General features: G+C 37.2%; 1 protein-coding gene across 1 annotated transcript; it reads right to left on the bottom strand.

Annotated features, from left to right (window-relative positions):
• Positions 1-2,235: 2,235 nt before the first annotated feature.
• il22ra2 (interleukin 22 receptor, alpha 2) lies at positions 2,236-10,998 on the bottom strand. Its single transcript, XM_041790273.1, has 6 exons — positions 10,914-10,998; positions 8,145-8,265; positions 6,991-7,172; positions 6,338-6,486; positions 4,571-4,725; positions 2,236-2,321 (listed from the first exon to the last, which is right to left on the bottom strand). Exons 1-5 carry the CDS (start codon positions 10,975-10,977, stop codon positions 4,579-4,581), a joined length of 663 nt encoding a protein of 220 aa, XP_041646207.1. The 5' UTR covers positions 10,978-10,998; the 3' UTR covers positions 2,236-2,321; positions 4,571-4,578.
• Between the last annotated feature and the right edge of the window lie 8,340 nt (positions 10,999-19,338).

The following is a 19,338-nucleotide window of genomic DNA, read 5'->3' as shown; positions in this document are numbered from 1 at the left end:
TCAAAATGCTGCTTCAGAAACTAATGGGTGATGTCACTGAGACTAAATTCATGTTTTTCACAGTCTATGATAAAGACAGACTCTTTGAGTTTGCAAGTCGTATAGAAAAGCAATTTCATGTAAGTCAAAATCATTACATATTGAAAAAAATGGTCAATGTTTGGATCATCCCACATAAAGATCAATTGTGTTTTGAGTATTTCATTTAAAATCAGACCAAACATATAAGAACCTGTTAATAAAGACATGAAATGTTTTTCACCCCAGAAGATCAAAGAAATGAAGTCTAATTGTCTGTCCTTGTGGTCCTATAAAGATATTAAAGCTTTGTGTGGCCTCAAAAAAATAGACATGTTTGTGTATGATTCCCCAAGAAAAGTAGCATGTTTGCTTAAGACCCCACAATAACAAACAAACAAGTTTGAGAGTGTAAAAAATATTTGAAAATATTTCATGTCAGTGACAATGAAGTAATTTGCATTTCTGTAAATTTTGATCTAAGATGTTAAATCTAGTTTGTTCATGAGTCTCTGACTGTAGACATTTGTGTGTCCCCGCAAAGATATAAAAAACAGCATTTTTATGACCAAACGAGTGCATGGACCCCACAAAGATAGAAAAACCAGGTTGTATTTTGACCTTCCAAATCCACACAATGATAAACAGTTAAGTTTTGCACGTGTATAAACCCTAGATTAGTATGTGATAACTGCATCTCTAAATAATGCCCCTAGTGAATTACTATGGTGGATGTTACAAAAAAGCAGGTAAGTTATCATTCTTAAAAAAAAAAAAAAAGGTATGTGTTGTGAAAACCAACATAAAGGACACTTTTCTGCTTAAAATTAAATTTGTGCAGCAGTCAGTAGTTTGGTCTGTTTTTCTAATGATACAGACACATGCTACTCATGTCTGCTGGTAATTTCTTGAATAAAAGAGCATTCTGAAAACTACTGGTAGATTTAATGAACACTTTATCTTGTCTTTAAAAGTATGTTTTTGGCATGAGTGCCAGCCTGCCCCAAGACACTCTGGCTGCAGACTGTTCATCTCTGAAGGCCACTCTCACAGACCATTCATCTGAAACATCAGAACGGAAATACACGCTAAAACTTTCAGTAAATTGGATTAAACTTCTGTTTAGGGTTAGGGTAAGGGTTAAGGTAATGGTTAGGATACCAAAAATAGAACGTTAAAAGCCTGGCCTGCAAAGCGTTTACAATTACAAAACATTTAATAAAGCAGAGCAAACAGTCTGCTTACAAGAAAAAAGTTTGTCCTGCATGAAAACACTCTCATGCAGCAAACGTAGCTTGCTTGCTCTGTTAGCTCCATTAGCTATAGCTATGGCAATAACATAGCTCACAATGCAGCTACGTAAATTTTGTAAGCTAAGTATCTACATTTTTTGTGTAGTGAGGTTAACTTCAGGTACGTTTGCTAAAGCTCACGTTGCTCAAGCTCATATTGCTAAAGCTAACTTAGCTATAGATACTGGAGCTACATATGGGAGAGAACATGCACGGGCCAGAGTAGGGTTGACTGGAATTTTATAGTCTTATACCGAGGCTCTCTCAAAAAAAATCAAACTGATACCCGTGGATCATAACAGATTTATGAGATGCAGACCAGTCTGAGCACATCTGTATGGCAAGGAAACTGTATTTTTACTTTTAAAATATTTGACTCTGTGCATCGGATAGAAAAAGAAAATAACTTGATGATATTTCATCCTGCAGCTGACAGCCTTGGGAAATAAATTATGCAAATCTCGAGCAGTAACTAAATAAAATCAAATTACAGATTAATTAAAATCTCAGTTCTGACAAAGAAAGCAGAAGAGCCAAAAACAAAAAAGAGAATCCTTGTATACTTTTTAATATCTGAACAATATCCACCCAAAGGTTTAAAATTTTATCTCACTAAATTCAGTTATTCAGATATATTTGTGATGATAGAGAATTTGTAATTTTAGCACAAATCACCTATTGTCCCATCAACATTCTTTTGATGGGACAATAGAAAAGCATTTAGTGTTTTGTTAAATCTAATTATGTTACTTGATACGACTCCATGTCAGTGTTTTAGTAGTTTTTCTGAAGACAGTATATTAAAAAGAAACACACAACAAAGCCAAATGTTAAAAGATAAAAACCAACATGCTTTGACTGAAACAATTCTTAATGCTTTTAATGAATGATGATAAAGTGCATCACATTTTTTGGAACAGACTTTCATGGCTGCAGCAGTGGAGGTAGCGGTAAAAACAAAAGCTAAAGCGATGGAAGTCAGGTCCTTCAGTGCATCAGATTGTAGTTTGTCTGCAGCAAAAAAAAAAAAAAAAAAAAAAAAACACAAGAAAAAGAAAAAGACAAAGGAGAAGATGGTTAACAAAAGACTAATTGAGTGCACAAAAGAATAACTGTCCACAGTTACATTATCAGCATTTTACACTCCATCACACATCTAAAAATAGTGAAAAGGGTGGGGTGAGCAGAGGTAATTATAGTCTTTGTGGAGAAAATCTCCTGCTAAGATTTCTCCTCCAGGAGTTTCATTTTCCCTCCCTGTTTCTGTCTCGCTGCCCTGGGCGATTGTTCTGCGACAGCTGATACGTGACTTCTCATTGGGTAATCTTTTGTTACAGTGAAGAGGTTACCTTTCACTGGCTAACAATACTGTCCAGCTGGTCTGTGAGGAGCACTGACACAGACACACAAAACTGCAACATTCTCACAGATCAAGAGCCTTTTTACCACAACAGGATTCTGCATTCAGTCCAGATCTGCTCTAATGGGGTTCTACCTTTTTGACCAAACATGGTAAAAGTAAGATCAGTTTATGTGCCAGGGTTTCACGGCTACAGGGAATCTGAACCCAAATAACTAAATATATGATCAACAGAGATGTAAAAATACCTTGTAATACAATCAATCATCAATGCAAATGGACAACCTAAATTAATAAAACATATATTCCAATACTTTTTTTTTAACCAGCTGAGGGCACAGTTGGCTTTTGGCTGCTCTTATTCATTCAGGAGTCAAGCAACTACTTGATATATGCATTGCTTTATTAGTGGTTATACAACCTCAAAATTAAGAAAAAGTAAAGACCTTTTGCAGACACATGACTACAATGAGGAGGTGGAAGAACTGCTGTTGACAATTACATACTTGGTGTATTTTGGATCCATAAAAGCAACAGAATGTAAGATTTTAAAATTAGCTTACTTAACATAAATGTCAGTGGCATGAATTTATGTTCAAAATAAGCTCATCATACTACACAAAGAGGCACTGCTGGACCTAAGTATTCTTTTTTAACCTTTCAGTTGGTTGACAGTCACCAATAAATAGGGTCACGTTTTAAACGGTAAAACTAGCTTTTGCTGGCATTAACCCATGCAATGCCTGCTTTGCTATTAAACATCCTGTTATGTATTTCTAATTTTTTTTAGGCTTCTGACACTGACACATCAAGCAGTCTAAATGTCCCTTTTACAAAATGTGCACTACATGGATTACTGTAGGGAAATCTTGGACAAGAGTTTCTATTTAGCTCTAGCAACCAGGAAAAAAAGACCTTTTTGTCATCCAGTGGTAGCAGTTTTAGGTGGGAAAACCTACATGCAATGACATAAAAAAGGTTTCTAACTTCTATATGTACAAAAAAAGAATGAATGAATGAATTGGTTAATAAAAAAAAACAATAAAATCCAACTTTGAATCTTGTATCATGCTACCATTTGCAACATAAGTTAAGTTTATCATTACATCCTGGGTCACTTCTGGGTTAGTATATTTGGTTACATTCAACTGGGGTCAAGTTGTTCCTTAGAACAATTACTTTAGTAACTTTTCTCATAAATTAAACACAGTTGTGCTCTTTTCATTTTCAATATGTTTGTAATACACATATTTTTAAATATTTCTCTTTTATTTCTGTATGTATTTGTTGATTGCTGAATTTGTTTTCAGCATTTTGGCTGGTTTGACCGTAAGACACAATGTATGTAGTTTGTTTTTTTTTAAAAAGTGCTGCATTAATCAAGTTTTTATAATTATTCATGACATTTCAAAATAAAGTTTTGTTCTTCTAAATTGGTGGAAAACTTCCAAAAACAATGTTTTGACACTTTTATTCTATAAGATGAACTTTAAGACTAATAAAAACAACTCTTTAACCCCTCAGTTTGGTTGTTTTGAACCTGAATTGCTCTTAAAAACTAAATGATTTAATGTTCATTTTTTTCATCAGAGATCTAAGTCTTTTGAATATTCATTTCACTATCAGAACACATTAATATGAATCTGCTCTTTTAGTTCAGATTCTTTTATCTTTTTTACACAAATTGTCCGGTTTGCGCAGAGCAACTTCTTTTCATTTATAAAATGTGTGTAAAATGTTTACACATGGAACATGTACTTTGACTTGAAATCAATTCTTCAGATGGCAATCCTCTGTATTAAAAAAAGTAAGGTTTATGTGCAGAATTGTAAGTTGTAGCAGAGTGATTTCTTCCATGTGAAGCTCTATCGCCAGAGGATGAGAAGGTGTCTGTTCATACCCGAGTGATCAGAGTACAGTGACACATCTCTCAGAGCTACGAATGCTGCTCTTGGCCTGGTGGGGGATGGTAGTTTGTGCTTGGAAGCAGTATCTGTCTTTGTGTTTAAGATCGCTCAGGGTCAGCTTGTTAGAGCAGCACTCCATGTCAAACACCTCCTGAAAGAGATGAAACACAACAGGAGATACACAGGGTTAGAGATTGGTTTTGACAGCATAAATTGTTCTTGAAACAGCCTTTACATAAGATATTGTATTTTATAGTGTGGGAGGAAATTTGGCCATATAGAGGATTGTTTTTCTAAATGAAAGATTTACATAAAGAAAAGGCTTTTCTTTTGTTCCTTGTTTGAAATTGTAGACTGATTTAAAGTTGTTGAGTTGAATAAAGTCTTTACCCTGGTAGGGATGCATTTAATGCTCTGAATTCCTATAATCTTGTTTACTGATCAAAAATTCATCAAAACCAGATCTTACAATCCTGGTGACTGTTTAAGCTATCAGTAAAGCACAAAACTACCATTATTTGTGAATGTTAAGTTGAAGCTTTCTTAAGTTTGTTGTCATTTTTTATAACTGTAATAAAATGACAGAGAACAAAAAGTACTACTAGTAATACACAATCTATAATTTATTTTGCATTTACCCCATGAAAAATGTACGTGTCACTGAAAACAAAAGCTCATTTTATAAATTTGTTATATGCCATGTTCATTTCAAAGGACACCCATAAAGGGGGGTAATGGGAGACCTCTCCGGGGCCAGCCAAATGAGGGGGCTGTGCATTTCATAAGAAATGTTGTTTTGTAAAGTTAAGCTTGGTTACCCATATTTTATTTTTAACCTGAATAATAAACCCTCTTAGAGCAACAAAAAAGCTGTAGCACAGTATAGCCTTTTTCAAGATGTAACCCTCTTTCTTTAAACCAGAATGACCTTTTTCTAGATAATGTAACAATGTGGATGGGCACACAGAAGTGAACTAAACCATTTGAAAAAAGTAATGTCAGACATCAGGAAACCAGAAAATAAAGTGACAACTTTAGTGTAAAAGAATGGAATAGTTGCAAAATGATGCAAGAATGGGAGACAAGTGGTGAAAATGAGTTTAAAGTGGTTAGAAAAAATAAGTGGCAACATTTTGTTTCAAGTGGCAAGAAGTTTTAAAGACAGGATTTAAAAAAAGGAACAGAAATGTGTGAAAATGGGTTTAAAATTTAAAAGGAAATTGGACCAAAGAGGCTCAAAAGTGGAAAAAATTGGCTAATGGTGGCAGAAAGTGATGAGGGTTAAAAGCTGCAAAAAAAAAAACAAATGGCAAGAATGGGTTGAAAGAGTCAAAATGGGTTGAAACTGGAATACAAGTGGGAAAAAATTGTTGGCAAAAAAAGTGTCAAAGTAAGTCAAAAGTGTCCAAAATTGGCCAAAAAAAAAAAAAGGTTGAAAGTAGTGAAAAAGGGCACAAATGGGTTAAAAGTGTCAAAAAAAGTGTCAAAGTAAGTCAAAAGTGTCCAAAATTGGCCAAAAAAAAAGGTTGAAAGTAGTGAAAATGGGCACAAATGGGTTAAAAGTGTCAAAAAATGGCTAAAAACATCAAAACTCTCAAAAAGTATTTCTGCTAAATTTGTAATTGCAAGTTAATAACTGAACCCAAACCACTCAAATCAGTAAAAAAGGAAAAGTCAGACGATAAAATGGCTTTGAAGAAGTGGCAAGTAGTTAAGTCACATAATTAGTGTGTTTGGATGTTTTTTATTACCTCCTGTACCTCCTGTTCTCCTCCATCTGTGTGAGTGATGTAAATCTTGAAATTCAGACTGTTGTGCATCTTCTTCACAAGAACTTTTGGGGGCTTTACACGGATCACAATCCCTTGCTCCGTGACGTTCAGCTTCAGATGAGGAGGGCTGATTTTGGCTGTATAGGTGAGGATCAGATGAGATGACAGATTAGTATAGCACAATGAAAAAGAGATACTAAGTTGTGGAGTCCCTTTGTGGTTAGACAACAGCAGACACTGATCAAGCAGCAGCAGAAATACTTGATTCAACTGTTTATCTGGGGGGGAAAATGCAGTTACAAATTTTGAAATTTAAACTGAGGCTTGGGCTCAATGATATCCTAACAAAGTACGAATGCTATAACTACATTTGAATTATTTCACATTCACACATTTTCTACCTTAAACACATGGATTTAACTGTGATTTTGTGAGTGACTTAAAGTAGCTTCTAAAATATTTTCTTTAAAATGTATTTGTCTCCTACGGTCAGACAGTTAATATTTTCAGTCCTCTCTCAGTTAGGAGCTGATGTTTTAATGTCTGTTTTCTTTCTGTGTTATTGCATCACTTCAGGGAAGCAAGCCAGCGAGAAGAGAGTGAAGACAATGAGTTGTGGGAGGATGTGTGGAAATACTCACTGTTCCAGCGTGGGCTGAATCTTGGGGAGAGAGCCCAAGCTGATTTGCTGGAGGGCTGGGAGGAGGCATGCACTCTGGCATAATACCACTCTCTGGGTTCAGAGGTCACACTGCTGAGGTCACACTGGGGCTTCTGGATCCCCTGACAGCCTTCGACATCCAACCACTGAGGCTCTCCATAACTGAAGGGTACAAAGAGGAAGCACAGTGAGGACTGTTCAACACAGACATAGGCAGCCAATCGTATATTTTAGAGTATAGGGTTAGGGTTAGATTGAACATTGATACTGAAGCTGATGGTTGGGCTCATTAAAATTACAGCCATGCATCAAACAGCACTAAGACTGGGAATCAATCCCTCAACCAATGTGACAAAGACAGCCTCTGCATGGGTGTCTGCTCTACTGAATTAAGATACCTTCAAGCTGTGTAAACTTTCCATGTACAAATTGTGCACTACACAGATTACTGTGGGGAATTTGTGTATTATTTGAGTACTCTTTTTAGCTCTAGCATCCAGGAAGCAAAATGACACTTTTGCCATCCAGATGGGGGCAGGAACAGGTGGGAATGACCACATGACAAGATGTGTAAAAGTGAAAAATTAATTAATTAATCGATGAAAAATGATTAGGAAATCCTATTTTGGGTGTAGTATTGTGTTACAAATTGCAACATTGCAAATTAGTTATGTTTAGCATTACATTTGAGTAACTATATTAAGTTACATTCAACTGGGGTCCAGCTGTTCCTTAGAACATTTACTTTAGCACCTTATCTTCTATATAAATGTAACACAGTTGTGCTAACCAGCACCCAAACGTTGTGATCATTCTAAATGATTCTTAGTACAGTATAATGTTAGAGACATGTTTTCATGTCCTAGAGTTAACATTACAACAGTGAGGAAACTTTCAAGGGATATTTCAGTATTTCTGAAGTTGAGTCTTATGAGGTAGCTAGTAGTAGAAGTGGCATTAGTCTCTTGTGATGTCAGTAAACATTGCTCCTTTAAGAAGGATTCACTGGTTGTACTGACCAGGAAGCTGCTACACAGCGTAACAGATGGGTACAGTTTGGCCACAAAACAATGTTGGCTCAAATGTATGCACGATTGAAAACTTTTGCCAGAGTTATGTGTGTTAATGTCTCACATTTTCCACTGGATGTTGAACAGCAGTGGCTCGCTGATATTAGGTGGAGTCCAGCGCAGGATGTTTTTATAGTCCACAGAGTCAAACCTCACCTGGGTAGGCGGAGCCAGCATCACTGGAACTGAGGAAGTTTTTGATTATACAGTGGTTTGGGAGTACATAACAGTCAATAAAAGTAATAAAACATAAGAGACAGCCATTTTATAGCATTAAAGGTTCTCTTTTAAATGTACAAGAAGACTTAACGATGACATTTGGACCAAAACTAATGCGAAAAGAGGAAATGTGTATGGATAATAAGTCAGAGCTGTGGATTTTTTGTTCTTAAGACACAAACTTCAGCTGCACATAAAGGCATGTTATACTATATTCAATAACAGCTATTTCTTTATGGGTTAAAAAGTCGTACAAAGCTTCAGTGTTTGTTGGGAAAAAATATATTTTTGGAGTTCATTCATTCGTTCATTCATTCATTCAACCTTTATTTAAATCATGAGGAATAATTGAGAGCGTGCTCTCATTTTCAATGATGTCGATAGTACAGAACAAGATGAACAACACAAAAGGGTTGTACAAAGTTCAAGGTAAAAGACAGTTACAACATGGTTAAAAACAGTCACACTAAAAGGTAGAATAATCTAAGATCATGGTTTTGAATTGACCCATGTACACAAATGTTTGCAGTTTAAATGTTCATTGTAAAGTGTTCATGTGAACGTAGCAGAAAACCTAAAAGCGTTTTTTCCGTATGAAGTGTTTGTCCATGGAATTTTTATCATCAGCCAATGACTAGATCATGTTGAGTATTGATTGTAAGATTGATATAACAAAGATGTGAGGTATGATGGCGTATTGCCAATCAAGGCTTTATAGATAAAGATGAAACCAATGTCTATCACGCCTTACAGTTAGACGTGCCCAGCCAACTTTTTCATATAAATGCAATGATGAGTAGAGTAACTGTCACCAGTAATAAATCTGAGGGCTGCATGAAAAATGGAATTTAGGGGGGCCAGAGTGGAGGCAGAGGCATTCCTATAAATAACATCACCATAGTCTAGGACAGCTTCAATTATACATTTTCAGCTGAGCATTGGGAGGAGAGGTTTGTTTCTGTATTTTTTTGTCATAGTTTGTTGGCAAGTTTATCAATGTGGAATTTAAATGTGAATTTTTGGTCAAGCCAGACACCAAGATATTTCTACTCAGAGACTCTTTCAATAGTGTGTCCAGTCAAAGTGGTGATATGAAAGTTATGCAGGTTGTCAAGAATGTCCCTGGTTTTTGAGAATAACATGAGTTTGAATTTGTTAGGGTTAAGGACCAGTTCAGTTTAAGCAGAGCGTGTTGTAGTTGATTAAAGTCTTTTTGAAGGATTTCAGTGGCTGAATGTGTGGTGTTAGCAAAGCAATACAATACTGTGTTGTCGGCATAAAGGAGAATGTTACAATTTATAATAGCAGATGCAATGTTGTTGATATATAATGTAAATAAATAGGACCTAGTATTGAGCCTTGTGGAACTCCCTTTAACAACGGCAGAAACAAAGAGCATTCTTGTCCTAAAACAACACATTGTTGTCGCTGTGACAGATAGTCATGGAACCATTTGCAGAATTCAGAATCAAAGCCTACCTCGCTTAGCCTGTGCATAAGTAAAGTGTGGTCAACAGTATCGAAAGCCTTACTTAAATCAGCAAACAATGCGGCACAGTATTTCCCTCTGTCCATTGCACAAATAATATGATTGGTAACAGATGTAACAGCCATGATAGTGCAATTATTTCATCTGAACCCAGACTGATATGGACCTAATATGTGATTACAGTAGAGGAAGGATTTGATTTGATTATTGACTAGTGATTCAAAGTTATCTTTTTCGCAAGAGAAAATTTAACAATCACCAGTTTAAAAGAGAAACTTTATTTTACTGCTTAAAAAGACTCTGCAGTGATAATTTCACTTATTCCTTAACACAGACCTAATTACTCATTATTCCAGGTTTTAAATATGGAAAATTTCCCTCAAAGCACTCACTTCTCTGTAAAATACTAAGATTTTAAAACATGAGTGCCATAAATCTCCATTTGGAGGCAAAGAATTAACTACTCCAAAAAATCAAACATAATTTCATTTTAACTTAATATACTGCTTAAGTTATTTTTTAAATTGTCTGACAAAAACGGGAAAAGTAAAGCTAATTTATTAGAAGTAAAGAATTAAAGTCAACTGTTTTTTTAGAAAGCAAAAGAAATTGGTATGTGGGAAGAAAACTAAATGGATAAATGATCAAAAAACAAGAGTCATGGATAAACTGCAATGCAATACAATAAATAAAAAGTTTTTTTATTTATTATTATTTAACATTTATTTGACCAGGAAACCTAACAGGACTCTCATTGGCCAGTGTCCTGGCCAAGGCAGGCAGTAGCAAAAATAAATAAATAATGTGATAGGTGGACAAAATAGCTTAATACATCTATGTATATTATGTATAAACTGTTTCACTTAAGGACTGAGTAAATGTTAAGTTCAGTATTGTAGGTTTAAAGGATGTTATGTTGAATTTAATGACATTTTATGCATAAAAAGTAACATAAAAAAATACAAGTTAAAAGCCTTTTTAGTTGCTTAATTTTCCATTTCAACATCAGTATCATAGCAGAGAATTTTCAGATGCAGAGTGAAAACGGGAAGAAATGTATCCGTTCAAATCTATTCAAAAGTCAAATTTACATAAGAACAGTAGCATCCATGTCTGAAAACATACCTTGTGCTGTGACACAGACCTCCAGGCTCCCCAACAGCACGGTTCCCAGCAGTAGACAGTTCATTGTTTCTAAGCTGTTGGTAGACGACAGACAGCGAGCCACACTGGACTGATGCTGCCAACAACGTGAGCCTAACCTTTTACATGCTTCAACTTCCCCCTTAGTCAACTTCCATGATGCAAAAACCTTTTATGGTATCTAGGACATGACAAGGACACTGGCAATGTTGCATGGCCTGACACAGAAGTACCTTTTAGTGCAATTTACATGTGACGACACAGTGAATGTATTACTTCACAAATGTTCCAGCCTTATCTATACTATACCTCAGACTCTGCACGTCATGATGCATGCACTGTTACAAGAAAGGATTCAGCTTTAGTTTTGCTTGTGTTACTGTTTTTATCTGATGACAGTTATTTAGAAAATGGAGAGGCTGAGTGAGTATCTTTCTGCTGAAACCATCAAGTATTGAAACATATCTTAGAGATTATGTGTGATAAATTTCTCTTCTAATATGCATTTGTAACATTTGATATTTCTTTCTGCTGTTAAAACAGCCTTTAAGTTTTTTAACAGTATTAAACAGGATAAGTAGATACTCAGGCAAGTAATTCAGTTAAAACCTTTTACTTTACAGCAAGAAAACTCCACTAGAGTTCACAAAAAGGCATGTGGGAGACTCCATGGTCAAGTGGAAGAAAGTTCTTTGGTCTGATGAGACCAAAATGGGGCTTTTTGGCAATCATACAAGACACTATGTTTGGCAGACACTGCACATAATCACAGACACACCATTTCCACAGTGAAGCACAGTGGTGGCAGCATCATGTAGTGGGAGTCCTTCTCAACTGCCAGCCCTGGGAGGCTTGTAAAGGTAGAGGGGGAAATGAATGCAGCAAAGTACAGGAAAATCCTTGCGGACAATCTTATTCAGTCTGCAAGAGAACTGCGGCTTGGGAGAAGATTTATTTTCCAGACCCGAAGCACACAGTCAAAACTGCACAGAAATGGTTTAAAGACAACCAGGTGAATGTTCTGGAGTGGCCAAGTCAAAGCCCAGAGCTCAATCCAAAAGAGCATTTGGGGCTGGACCTAAAAGGGCTGTTTACGCTCATACAGAAATCACTAGGGGCTCTTTTCTATAGAGCTTGAAGAGATGGCACCCCACCCAGACTCTCTGGACTACTGGTTCCTGGGACTCTTCAAGCATTATGGATTGCCATGGATATGAATACGTCCCTCTATCAACTGTTGCACCCCATCCCTCACCCCTTCATCCCTCCCGCCTTTCCCTCACTCTCTCATCCCTTAACCCAACCTTCAGCCCCTTATCTGAATTTATTATTATATTTTCATAATTATCACTTTAATAAATATTTAAAATCGAATACTGCCTAAGTGGTCTTTGTGAAATACTTACCTTTTTTTCAAGATTTGTTTTGGGGCTTTTTAGTGCCTTTATTTGACAGAAGACAACAGTGGATAAAGTTGGAAATGGGACGAGAGTGGGGAGAGAAATACGGCAAAGGGCCACAGGCTGGATTTGACCCCAGGCCACCCACGTACACAGATCGTGGCTTAGGCCGCTGGGCCATATGCGTGCCCATGAAATACTGACTTAAAGGGGCGAATATTTAAGATTAATGGAAGAAGTAGGAGTTGAAAGGAGGAATTGGGAGGGAGGGATGTGGAAACAGAAGGAAGGGAACAGGAGACAGTTAAACACTGGTGGTGCTGAAACTGAATTGAAAGGCATGGTTTTAGTTCCTGAACTAAGTTTATAAAACTACATTTAGTAGATGCACCTTTGGCTGCAATCACTGAGTCTGTGTGAATAGGCCTCATTCAGATTTGCACATCTGGACACTGCAGTTTTACTCCATTCTTCTTTGCACAACTGCTAAAACTCTGTCAGAGTGCAGAGGGAACAGCATTAATTTAGTTTACATTACATATTTTTTTTTCCATTGACATCACATTGTAGAAATCTCTTTTCACTTTGACAGTTTAGAGTTTCTTGCCTTGCGTAGTACGGCAGTGAAGCTGAAAATACTTTGTATTTGCATTTTACAGTTCAATATAAAAATAGAGAAGAGGCATAATATAAAAATATTACTGTCACTTATACATTTTTTTTAATGATTTTGTTTCAACTCTCCTATCCTGGGACCTCCCTAGTCTTATGTGGAAATCTCCAATTTGAAAAACATGAATTAATAAGTTTAAAACATACTCTTTACCATAGATGTTATCTTTCATTGGAACATGAATCCACCACCACTCATGCAGAACTGGACTCATTGGTGGAGCCACCTGCTTTGACTGGATGGGCAAGGAAAAGAGATGAAGAGGAGATGGTGAAGACAAACTTGTACTGATTTACTTCGTTAGCATGCTGCATAACTTCAACTATACAAAAAGTGACAAGTCATTCCTTAACAATGCAGTTCCTCAACTTTCCTCATAGCAGCTAAAAATACACACGCACCCCTCCTTCACAAAATCAACAAATATCTTTATTACCCCATATTTAGCAACTTTTTTATTAGCTTCAAAGTGCAATAAAGAGCAGTGAACTGAGATTAAAAATGCAGAAGAAGGATAAGTAAAGGTCATAGAGTAATTACATAAAGGCAGTATTTAACTGTATTATTGCCCATGATAGATATGTTTTACTAGTCTACTAGATAAATACATCAAATTTCCTGTGGTTCAATTTGAAGAATGTGACGTGGGTCTTCAGTTTCCAGTTGTTTGACAATAATGGTAAAGCGGCTTGTGTAGTAGGGCAGTTTAGCTGAAACTTAGATTTTATATTGACCTTTTGCCTGATGACAGCAGCATCTTTTGGAGGTAGGCCTTATCCTTACTCAAACATATATCAGCATGGTCAACCAATGCTTCTCGCCAATCCCTCCAGTTGAAGAGTCATACTTTCCTTTTTTTTTTTTTTTGTCATTTACAAACATAAGGCCTTAATGTTTCATCTGCATGCGATTCCTCAATATTATACAAACCAGGACCTACCACCTGGTAGTTATATGCCTCTGTGATGTCTCCAATTGCCAGAGAGCAAAAGAAGAGATATGATTTAAGAAGAGGGGCTAGGGTGGTTTTTGTGAGAGTATGATTCATTTACTAAACCTTATCGGAAAGGAATAAACATAAGGCGCAATAACCTTGTCCCTAATAATAATCAATGATAAGTTTATTCTTGAGTCAGAGTGGACATTTGTGCTGAAATTAAGGAAAACCCCTTAAAGGGATATTTCAGCTCAGTTTTCCATTTTAACAGCTGCCACTTTGTTTATAAAGGTAAACATATCTACTGACTGGAGTTTGTCTAATATTCAGCCATCAGAAGAATAAAGCGAAAGCCATAAACTTACTTGGATTGCACATTATTTTTCAGCTCTTCAGATTGAGGTTGATTTTTCCAGTGTATCTCTACAAAGTTGAAAAATGTCCATAAAACACCAGCATTCAGTTAGGCAGGGAACTCTGGATGAGGAGTGATGCAGTCTACAGGCAGTGTTTGAATTAACAGGAGAACCCCATTTTCCGATGTGCACCACAGTGTTCCAAGTCACATGTACCACGTTTATATAAGTGCAGCGCAGTCAACATCAAAGTTGTCAGTCATTCTGCCAGCTCTGCAGCAGGGAGATAATGCCGTCAGTAACCTGCCATTTAGGCAAAATAAAAATTTATGTTACACGAAACAAGTTTAATCAGAGAAAATCGGAGTAAAGAATACACCAAAAAAGCAATCACATGAAGTATGTTGTTATACCCACAAAATCCTTGAGAAAAAAACGCCAACTCACTGAGAAGTTCAGGCACCTATGTAATTCTGGGCTTTACTTCTGTGCTGCGCATGAATGACCACAGCAGGGATAGATGCAGAGGTTGGATCATAAAGGTATCCCCTCATCACTCATTTTTACTTTGGTTTAGTTTAGTTGGCTGTTGTTGTCTCTGCTAAAGTCTGCATGCCCAAACAGCTGATCAAGAGATGACGATAAGCTGTGGCGGAAGAGCATGTAGCCCAAGGTTGCCTCGGTTGCTCGTTTTTACCTAAACTGATTAAATTACAGAGCAACTGTACCTGTCTACAGTGCTGTAGAGCCTAGCTGCCTTGCCAGTTCCTCCCAGCACTATCTTCTTAAAGGGGCAACAACCCCCCATATCCCTTGAGGATAATGCCACTATTTTTGCCAAGTACCACATATTGTCATGGACAAAAGTTTTGGCACCCCTGGATTTTTTCCAGAAAATACACCATTTCTCCCAGAAATTGTTGCAATTACAAATGTTTTTGGTATACACATTTATTGCCTTTATGTTCATTGGGACAACACAAAAAATCTGAAGAAAAAAGACAAAATTGACATCATTTTTACACAAAACTAAAAAAATGGGCCAGACAAAATTGTTGGCACCCTCAACTTGATATTTGGTTGCACACCCTTGGAAAAAAATAACTGAAACCAATCGCTTCCTATAACCATCAACAAGCTTCTTACACCTCTCAACTGGAATTATGGACCACTCTTCTTTTTGCAAACTGCTCCAGGTCTCTCAGATATGAAGGGCGCTTCTTGCAACACTAGTTTTCATAGGTGTTCAATGGGATTTAGATCTGGACTTATTTATTGCTGGCCACTTCAGAACTCTCCAGTGCTTTGTCTCCAACCATTTCTTGTTGCTTTTTGAGGTATGTTTTGGGTTACTGTCCTGCTGGAACACCCATGACCTCCGACACAGACCCAGCTTTCTGACACTAGGCCCTACATTGCGGCCCAAAGTCTTTTGATAGTCTACAGATTTCATGATTCCTTGCACACAGTCAAGGCACCCAGTGCCAGAGGCAGCAAAACAACCCCAAAACATCCTTGAACCTCCACCATGTTTGACTGTAGGTACTGTGTTCTTTTCTTTGTCAACATCATTCTGTTTTCTATAAACAGTAGAATGACGGGCTTTTCCAAAAAGCTCTACCTTAGTCTGATCTGTCCACAAAATGTTCTCCCAGAAGGATTGAGGCTTACTCAGCTACATTTTTGCAAACTCCAGTCTGGCTTTTTTTTATGTCTCTTTGTCAGCAGTGGGGTTCTCCTCGGTCTCCTGCCATAGCACTTCATCTCATTCAGATGACGATGTATGGTTCGAGCTGACACTTTTGCACCCTGAGTCTGCAGGACAGCCTGAATTTGTGTGGAAGTTGACTGAGGATGATTATCCACCATTCCAACTATCCTGCATTGCATTCTTTTGTCAATTTTTCTCTTCCATCCACGTCCAGGGAGATCAGCCACAGTTCCATGGGTTATAAACTTCTTGATTATATTCACACAGTGGACAAAGGACTTTCAAGATCTCTGGAGATGGTCTTGTAACTTTGAGATTGTTCATATTTTTCCACAATTTTGCTTCTTAAGTCCTCAGACAATTCTGGGCTCTTCTTTCTCTTCTCCATGCTTGGTGTGACACACACAGGCACACAACACAAAGGTTGAGTCAACTTTAAGACATTCTAACTGACTTCAGGTGTGATTTTTATATTGCCAGCACCTGTTACTGCCACAGGTGAGTTTAAATGAGCATCACATGCTGGAAATAAAATGATTTACCCAAAGTCTTAAAAGGGTGCCAATAATTTTGCCCGGCCCATTTTTGAGTTTTGTGTAAAATTATGTCAATTTTGTCTTTTTTCTTCAGATTTTTTGTGTTGTTCCAATGCACATAAATGAAATACACACGTATACCAAAAACATTTGTAATTGCAACAATTTCTGGGTGAAATGATGTATTTTCTGGAAAAATTCCAGTGGTGCCAATGCTTTCGTCCATGATTGTACAACCCACCTTCAAATATACTAAATATATAAATATATATATATATATATACTCTTGGAATATCGCGTTAATATAAATGGCCTGGACAGACACAGAGACGGATGGACAGACATGCAAAAAAGCATAGTGCTCCAGCCTCGGGAATCACCAGTGAAGAAGCTTAAAAATGCATCAAAATTATTTTAGTTTAGTTGAGTTTCTTGAGACTAAGAACGTGATTGTACTTTTGCTTTAGGAGCTCGATTTTGTTCACATGAAAAACACAGCAGACTTTTTGTGGTTCTATATGAAAGATTGTACAAGAAAGAAAAAAAGGTTTTGGCTTTGACACAGTAGAAAAAAGCAGATGCAAGCCAGAAGCTCTGCTGAGTCATTTCAGTACTGGTATCCTTACAGAGAAGCAGCTAAATTGAATTCAACCATTAGTAACTCGTTTTTCAGAACAATCCTTCTCCAAACAAAGCTCTGTGAGTTCTGCTAGGATGTATTTAATTTAACTGCCCTTTGTTCTCTGAAGGTCAGAGAAATTATCTAGTTACAGGAACGGCTGATAACAACCTGCTGCCAAAAAAAAAAAAAAAAAAAAAAGCATTTTAGAAGAAACACTGGCGGTGTACTGGGAAGGTGTCCCTGAGTAAGACTGACAGTGCAAAAAATCAGCTGAGAGGGAGTGGAGACTGGTGACATATTGGCTACTGCTTTTCTGGCCCTTCATATTTTTTTATACCTTAAAATCTTATCTGCTCTATAAATTCTTAGCTGCAAGAAATTGTTCCTGAACATGCATAATTTACACTTTATATCATCAGTGATTAACTGCAATGTGAATCTGCATTTGTTTTTTTAATGTGCTTTCCTTAGCTGATGAAACAGTCACCAAAGTAAAGAAAAAGGTGAAATACGATTTAGGCAACTTAAATTTGTGGCAATTTAGATTGTCAAGTAAAAGTAAAAGTGATGGATAGAAGGGGAAATGAAATCATGAAAGTTAAAAATTAAAAAAAAAGCCAAATAATTATATAAAGAAAAAAAATCTAACAGGTTGCACAGGGATCAAGTGTGAACAACACTTTTTTACTCCAGCCACAGATTCTCTGTTGGATTAAGGTCTGGGCTTTGACTCGGCCACTCCGGAACATTGACCTTGTTGCCTTTAAACTTTTGTTGTGTAGCCTCTGCTGTATGCTTCAGGTCATTGTCCAGCAAATAAATCTTCTTCCAAGCCGTAGTTCTCTTGCAGACTGAATAAGATCATCCTACAGGATTTTCCTATCATTTGCTACATTCATTTTACCCTCTACAAGCTCTCTAGGGCCAGCTGCCAATAAGCATCCCCACAGCATGATGCTGCCACCATCATGCTTCACAGTGGGGATGGTGTGTTTGTGGTGATATGTAGTGTTTGGTGTCTGCCAAACATAGCATCTTGTCTGATGGCCAAAAAGCACCATATTGGTCTCATCAGAACAAAAAACTTTCTCCCACTTGACCATGAAGTCTCCCACATGCCTGTGGTGAACTCTAGTCCAGATTTGAGTTTTCCTCAGCAGTGGCTTCCTCTTTGCCACTCTCTCATAAAGCTTTGACCGGGGAAGAACACAGGCAACCGCTGTTGCATGCAGAGTCTCTCCCATCTCAGCTGCTGAAGTTTGTAACTCCTTCAGAGTAGTCAGAGGTTTCTTTATGGTCTCTCACTAGTCTCCTTCTTGCAGTCACACAGTGTGACGACGGCCTGATCTACACAGATTTACACCTGTGCCATATTCCCTCCATGTCTTGATGGTTGTTTGACTGAACTCCTGGGGATGTTCAGTGCCTTGGATTTTTTTTATCCATCCCAACTTATATTTTTCAATAACCTTTTCTCTGAGTTGCTTGGCGTGTTCTTTTGTTTTCATGGCACAATGGTAGCCAGGAATACTTATTAACTAGTGACTGGACCTTCCAGACTGAATAAGAACAGAAAAAACTGAGGGTAACATATTTAAAGTTACCTTAATAAGCTGCTTAAGTGAATTTAATTTATTAAAGAGGAAAACTTAAGGGGTCAGAGTTCAGTTTCTTCTATTTTGTGGTAAGCTAGGCTTGGCTAGCATAAATGTTTCCTAACAGACCCCAAAAGTGGCTTTTATTGTATTAAACATTAATATTAAGATTAATGCAATGAAGAGATAAAATACATAATTGATTTGAGATGCTCACGTGGTAAGCATGTCAAACTTTTTTATGAGATGTAATTCATCAGACTGGGCTGTGGTGTTATTGGCAGAGCTGCAGATTACCAGAAACCCTCACCTCTTCCACCTGCAACCAGGATACCCTGGGTCATTTAATTGCGCCTCATACCTCAGCTAACCCAAGAGGAAGTAAAACTAAAGTTTGTAACTGACTCTTACTGGAAATAAGTTGCTTTGTACTCCCCCACACAAGGCAAAGAGGAAGGAAGCACACAAACACAGAAGAGGTTTCCCTTGTCGCTCAGATGACTGATTTCAGAGGAAGGAACATGGATAGCTCAGATGAGATGATGGTTCTTCTCTTACATTGTAATACCATATTACC

This window comes from Cheilinus undulatus, linkage group 6 (genome assembly GCF_018320785.1).
Source record: "Cheilinus undulatus linkage group 6, ASM1832078v1, whole genome shotgun sequence".
NCBI lineage: Eukaryota > Metazoa > Chordata > Actinopteri > Labriformes > Labridae > Cheilinus > Cheilinus undulatus.
The sequence above is the reverse complement of the archived record's forward strand: the minus strand, read 5'-3'. Positions and strand labels throughout refer to the sequence as shown.

What these genes read in the sequence shown, in the direction of transcription:
- il22ra2 (XM_041790273.1), bottom strand. Translation starts at nt 10,977, where the DNA reads ATGAACTGTCTACTGCTGGGAACCGTGCTGTTGGGGAGCCTGGAGGTC. An exon ending in GGTCTGTGTCACAGCACAAG is followed by an intron (nt 8,266 to 10,913) that starts GTATGTTTTCAG and finishes AAACTTCCTCAG; the next exon opens with TTCCAGTGATGCTGGCTCCG. An exon ending in CAGATGGAGGAGAACAGGAG is followed by an intron (nt 4,726 to 6,337) that starts GTACAGGAGGTA and finishes CTCTTTCAGGAG; the next exon opens with GTGTTTGACATGGAGTGCTG.